The 6,126-nt window shown below is 44.0% G+C and overlaps 1 protein-coding gene across 1 annotated transcript; it reads right to left on the bottom strand.

The window, feature by feature from the left end:
* Window positions 1-218: 218 nt before the first annotated feature.
* Window positions 219-2,586, bottom strand: si:dkey-251i10.1 (uncharacterized protein LOC100038774 homolog). The gene is made up of 4 exons (XM_034607617.1): window positions 2,374-2,586; window positions 1,051-1,537; window positions 822-962; window positions 219-651 (listed from the first exon to the last, which is right to left on the bottom strand). The coding sequence occupies exons 1-4, from the start codon at window positions 2,482-2,484 to the stop codon at window positions 494-496; spliced, it is 897 nt and encodes a 298-aa protein (XP_034463508.1). The 5' UTR covers window positions 2,485-2,586; the 3' UTR covers window positions 219-493.
* Window positions 2,587-6,126: the final 3,540 nt, after the last annotated feature.

Here is a 6,126-nt window from a genome sequence, read left to right as displayed (position 1 = left end):
TAGTTCGCCAATGACCGGTCAAGTCTTTTTCACAAGCAGCCAACACCCGGGTGTTCTACCCTACAATCCTCGTAGTGACCGCGGTCAAACCAGGAAGGCTCAGGAGGAGATAAGCACGAGTAAATATAGCAGTTGGGTGTAATCCACTTCGTGCATTGCATTATCCAGCAAGTGCTCATCTCATGCTTACAGTGGAGGAGACAAGTCGACATCAATGGTTCAGTTTGTTCCCCAGAATAAATTTATTCAAATTGGGACCATACAAACCTAGTGAATGACAGGAGGAGGTATCAGTTCTTACAGGAATGACATTGGTAAAGAGGGTGCGGAACGTTTAAAATCATAAAAGATGCACAACATACAGCCATCGCCCACAGCTAGTGGTGAGACACTATAGTTTGTTCCCATAAATAAGGCAGAACGCTGAGTCCATAGAAATGGTAAGTTATTACATTTAGCCGAATTGAACAGTGGATGTGACAACATGAAGAATTTAGATGACTTTCTTCAGCTCATCGTACAGAACCAGCACAAAGGCGCCGCCCATGCCTCGGAGCACGTTGGACAAGGCTCCCTTGAAGAAAGCTTTGCCACCCTCGTCCCGTGCGATCTTGCGCCAGCAGTCCATGGTCCCGGTGTACATGATGTCAGCTGAGGAAGGAAAGTAAAAGCACAAATTAGACGAAGGCAGGAATATTTTTCACCCATTGCCTAATGTGGATTTGTCTTAATTTCACAGTACTCCTTTTCCAACCTTCATGTGTCAGGTAGTAATGTGACGACGAGAAAGCAATCTACTCCATTAAGACAAACAAGCTCACCTCCTTTGCGTCCAGACTGCATCATCATACGTCTACGGACTGTGTCGAAGGGGTATGAAGTCAGACCAGCGACAGCTGTCACAGACTGAGCAATCATCCAGCTCACCAATATGCTGCCTTTCTGGGAATCTGGGAGCATACCTGCGAACACAGAAGGAAAAATTAGATATAGTGGAAGGAGACTTAACTCTTCAGGTGATCTGCTGGGGTCAGTATACCGTCAACATACCCTTAGCGGTGTCGTAGATGCCGAAGTATGCAGCTCTGTAGATGATGATGCCCTGCACAGACACATTGAAGCCCTGGTACAAGCCCCTGAGACCATCAGACCTGAAGATCTTCGCCAGGCAGTCACCCAGACCGTTGAACTCTCTCCCTGCTCCGGCCTTTCCCACATCGGCGGCGAGACGGGTACGGGCGAAGTCAAGGGGGTACACGAAACACAGAGAGGTGGCTCCAGCAGCACCGCCGGAGGCCAGGTTACCGGCGAAGTACCTCCAGAACTGGGTGCGCTTGTCGACGCCATCAAGGAAGATCTTCTTGTACTTGTCCTTGAAGGCGAAGTTGAGGGCCTGGGTGGGGAAGTATCTGATGACATTGGCAAGGTTACCTCTCCAGAAGGAAAGGAATCCCTGCTCCTTGGGGATACGGACCACGCAGTCGATAATGCCCTTGTACTGCATATCTGCAGTGATCTGCTTACTGGCATGTTGGACCTAAAAGGAAACAGAATCAGAGAAAGTGTGTTTAAAATTGAGAAGTCAATCGACTTGTGACCACTTCACAATCACACAGTCCCCTTGTTGTGACCTTGGAAGACGATAAAGTTGTAAAAATGTACAGCCCAGTCTCCAAGAGAGAACAATTTGACAGCTCATACTAAGAGTGCATTAGCAGTCAATTAACAATATCTTTAATTCATTTGAATCGGAATTTGATTGAAAAGAAAAAACGTCATTTTGCTGTAACGTGGCCAGAGGGCAATACTGAGCGGAATACGAAGGATGTCACTGAGCAGGTTTAACACAAAAATGGGTAAAAGTCGTTGACCCGGCTGAATGACTGAGGCCGGGCCTCCATCCACCTAGCTAGCTAACGTTTAAGATGAGCATTAGCCGCTGCGTCGATATCGCCCATTAATAGCGTGAAAAGAATGGACATTATATTCTGCATCCACCACCTATAACATATTGTTTGTTGCTGGTGAACATGAGGAGTTGCCGTGTGTTTGGACACAGTGTCCCAATGTCCCTACAAGCGTTTGTCCTTTGTTAGCTGCGCAGGCTAAGGTTACCGTGTGAAGCTAGCGCTAGCAGCCCGGCTCGTGTAGGTCATTTCCCCTCACATGATGACCTCAAATCCTTGAACCGGCCACCTGGAAGACTTTCACTGTTTCCACACAGACGACACACACGGCTGAGTTTACTCACGGTGACATGTGAGCGGCACCGACACAGACGAGCACTTTACCGGGTTTCAATGGGAGTTAGCAGGAGCACAGGAACTAGCCGGCTAACGCCGCCAATCTACCGGAAGACGGAGGCTCTGTTACCTGAAGGAGCAGCTTCACTCTCTCGATGGGGGCGACCGCTGTTTTGGAGATGGCGGCGGAGATGCCACCGGCCAAGAAGTCCTTGGCGAAGGAGACTGCCGTCTCATTCATGTTGCGATTTTGTCGATGTGCTGCTCAAAGAACCAGTAAACTCAACGTATCCCCACTGCCCTCTACAGATGATGGTCTGCACCGACGAAATGGCCGATTGTTCGGCTGCGTTGCGGATTTATCCGGTGGTGCTATCGCGAGGAACCACGAGAGCCGGGAGCCGGGAGCCGCGCCCATTGGCCAATCCCTCAGCGTCACGCTTCCCTCGACCAATTACAACGCGATGCCGGCCTGTTACGTAATTTTGCTCCTGCGCGAGGAAATCTTGATATTAGAAAAGTTGAATTAATTGAGACAGAAAAGACAAACGGGTCTTTACGTTGACTTGCTGTTGTTTATTCTCCAGCTTTATGTCCCAGATCAGAGGAGACAGCAGCTGTTTGTGTCTGAATCCCACTGATCGGAGTCTCAGGGACACTGAGCTGCAGTGTCAAGGACTAATCACCACAGTGAATCACAATGAGCTCCCATTTAACATCTCAGCCACTGTGCCTGTAAGTAATAATACTGTGTTACCTTCCAATGAGATGTTTTATATAACCCAACCTATATATTAATATTAACAGGTGAACTGATTCAGCCCGTGGGGGTTCTCGTCTGTTCACACATGTGCTATTTGTAAACCCTGCTTGTCATTAGAGGCCATGTTTGACCTCATCCTCCAAATGTTCTTGAGAAACATATGATTCTACTCGCTCTGCTAGCAGTGAGGACAAGTACTTGGATCCTTTACATAAGGTAAAAGTATAAAGTACTATTGTATAAATATACAACTTTATGCAGCTTAATTCAGAAAAGGATGAAGTGATCCTCCTCATGAATGACCTTGCAGGCCGAGTACAGCCGTTTATTGGTTCACAGGCAGGAAATATAAATTCCACATTAAGAAACCTCAGTATCACATTTGATTCACAACTAAATTGTGAAGCCTGTGATCAAATCAGCTGTGTCTTTCCATGACCTACAAAAGCTTATGTCTCCTCACGCCTGGACAAGCAATGCATTAACATGTACCTGTCAATCCTCAGTGTCTCAGCTTTAGTTAGTGCAGAACACTACTGGTCACATTCTAACCATTACAAGCAAATAGGGCCTTTTTCTCTGCTATTCTTGAATCTCTTCACTGGCACCCAGTTAAATTTAGGATACTTTTTACAGCTCAGCACAGTCCAGCCCCTGGCCAATTACAGAGCAGCTAACTCATGTGCTCCAAGCTGTAACCTTCAGAACTTCCCACCAACACTTACTAGTTGTAGTTGAGTCAAGTCTTGTAAGAGGCACCAGGCTCCCTGGGGCTCTGGGATTCCTTACCAGGTTATATAAGACTTTCAAGGACTTAGCCTGTTTTTAAATCATTGTTTAAAACATTTTTTTATAGGAAAGCCTTTTAATGGCTAAATTTAAACAGGTCTTAAGGGATATTTATTTGTAACATTCTCTTTTCTCTTTTTTTTTAGCTTACTTTAGTCTTGTTTTGCTCTGTGTTGTTTTATTCTCATGTATTTACTGTATTTAGTGTGTATTTATTTAAGTGTTTTGTACCCTTGTTTAGATACGTCCTATAGAAATAAAGTTATTATTATTACTACAAGTAAAAAGTAGAAGACCACAAATCTTATCAGTAAAATGTGTTTAAGCAGACCTACCACAAAGTAACAGTGTTCATTATTTAGAATCACTGAATGCATAACTGTTGATAATATAAATTTTACGGCTACTTATGTTACACAATGTGTGTGTGACAATTTTAGGTACTTAGGCACCTTATGCACTATTGGTTTGTTTGATACCACAAAGTAAAAGTATTTCAGAAACACTGAATGTTATATTATTAATAATACATTTTAGTGCCACTTATGTTAAGTTAAGTTGTGTGTGGAAACTTGACATACTTAATGCATTGCTGGCTTGTTTAATGGTGAAGGGTGGTATCACCTGTGATATTTAAACCCTGTTTTCCATGTGAAATCTTAATCAGTCTTTTAAATGTAGTGAAGTAAAATTTACAACAAATCCCCCTGAAAAATAGTTAAGTATAAAGTGGCAGACTATTCAAATTCCCAAGTACCATGCAAGCCCCCCCTAAATGTGCACTTAAGTGCAGTACATAATGTACATAGTTTTACGACAGTGTTTGTTGGCACCTGTTGAAATGCTCTATGTGGAATTTGTGGTACTGTGTAACAGGGATGGCATTTAGAAGCAGTGCTGCATCTCTTTTGCCCACTAGAGGGTGACAAGAGACTTACGTTCTTTATTTAGCTCTCGTAACAACCGGATGTAAGTAAGTTCCATTCATTCCAACGCTTCTATGACCTAGAAGGCTGCTGAGGCCTGACATATCACTGGCTTCCGGTTGCACTTCAGATCTCAATGTCACGGCAATAATAACTCTTCATATGTCTCCGTCACAGTTCATGAATATGTTTTATTTCAAGCCTCATCGAGCAACGGAACTGGAAGAGTGGCTCTCATCGTGATGATGCCAGCTGTTGAACATACAGTGCAGTTGTCCCCGGGGCCTTGTTGATGGCTTATTATACCAAACCATGTGCAGTGTGGCCACACAGAACCCTGATAAGAGCGTTGTCATTAAAAAAAACACCTTTATCTCCCAGGAACAAGTGCTCACTCAGTTGGAGTATCTGGATCTAACTTGGTGTCTTATCTCATGCACTGTGTTGACCACGGGGAGGAGCTGCTGTGATGCGGTGCAGTCGGTGTCAAAGCTCCTCTGAGGATAATGCACTTGCAAACTTGTGCAGCAGGAGTAGGTGTTATCGGGAGGAGACAGTAAGATAACAGTGAATTAAACCTGAAACAAGTTGTTTCAAGATTAGTCACCCGCACACCCACACATGTGTATGACGTCACGGTAAACAGCTTGGATATGAACAGATGCTTTAGTTTGACTGGAGCCTGAGGTCGCCTGGTGCTGCCGTGCTTACTGCGGATGAGAGGGTCTTATTTTAGGCCTCGCTTTGTTGTTGGTGCATTTGAATGACAGTCACTAGCCACTTGTATCTTACTGCCACTTCAGCATCCAGTTGAACAGGGTGTGTAAATTAATCCACTAATCCCTCTGCTGTCTTTTAATTATAGTGAGGACAACAGGTCATTGTAATGCACTCTGCAATTTTAAATTGCTTTTCTTCTCATAGGGAGCGCTGGGTTTATTTGTACAGTGCAGTTCTATAGTGTAGTATTTTAACTGTAAATTGGATGATTTCATATACTCCACATATGGGTTCAAACAAACATATGCAACAAGGGAAGATTGTGTTTCAAATGTAGATCTGATCCTGGAAGTCATTTTAATGAGAAACCTTTTCAAAATAATGACTTACTCACTCAGAATAACAACTCAGCATCTAAAAATGACGACTTAGATTCTCAATATAATGACTTAGCTTCTCAAAATAACCACTTAGTGTCTCAAAATAATGACTTTGTATCTCTCACTCGGAGAGTTTATCGTGTTGGCATCTGATGGTGGATCCTGATGGCAGCAGTGGATCATGATTGTGGATTATGGTGGCATCCGATCCTGATGGTGGATCCTGATTATGGTGGCTGCTGACCATGGACTATGATTACAACAAGACTGCTTGATATACAATATGTCTACTCAGATACTCTACC

The sequence above is a fragment of the Hippoglossus hippoglossus genome, chromosome 14 (assembly GCF_009819705.1).
Source record: "Hippoglossus hippoglossus isolate fHipHip1 chromosome 14, fHipHip1.pri, whole genome shotgun sequence".
Lineage (NCBI taxonomy): Eukaryota > Metazoa > Chordata > Actinopteri > Pleuronectiformes > Pleuronectidae > Hippoglossus > Hippoglossus hippoglossus.
The sequence above is the reverse complement of the archived record's forward strand: the minus strand, read 5'-3'. Positions and strand labels throughout refer to the sequence as shown.

What these genes read in the sequence shown, in the direction of transcription:
- si:dkey-251i10.1 (XM_034607617.1), bottom strand. Translation starts at nt 2,484, where the DNA reads ATGAATGAGACGGCAGTCTCCTTCGCCAAGGACTTCTTGGCCGGTGGC. An exon ending in GAGTGAAGCTGCTCCTTCAG is followed by an intron (nt 1,538 to 2,373) that starts GTAACAGAGCCT and finishes GTTTCCTTTTAG; the next exon opens with GTCCAACATGCCAGTAAGCA. An exon ending in CATCTACGACACCGCTAAGG is followed by an intron (nt 963 to 1,050) that starts GTATGTTGACGG and finishes CTGTGTTCGCAG; the next exon opens with GTATGCTCCCAGATTCCCAG.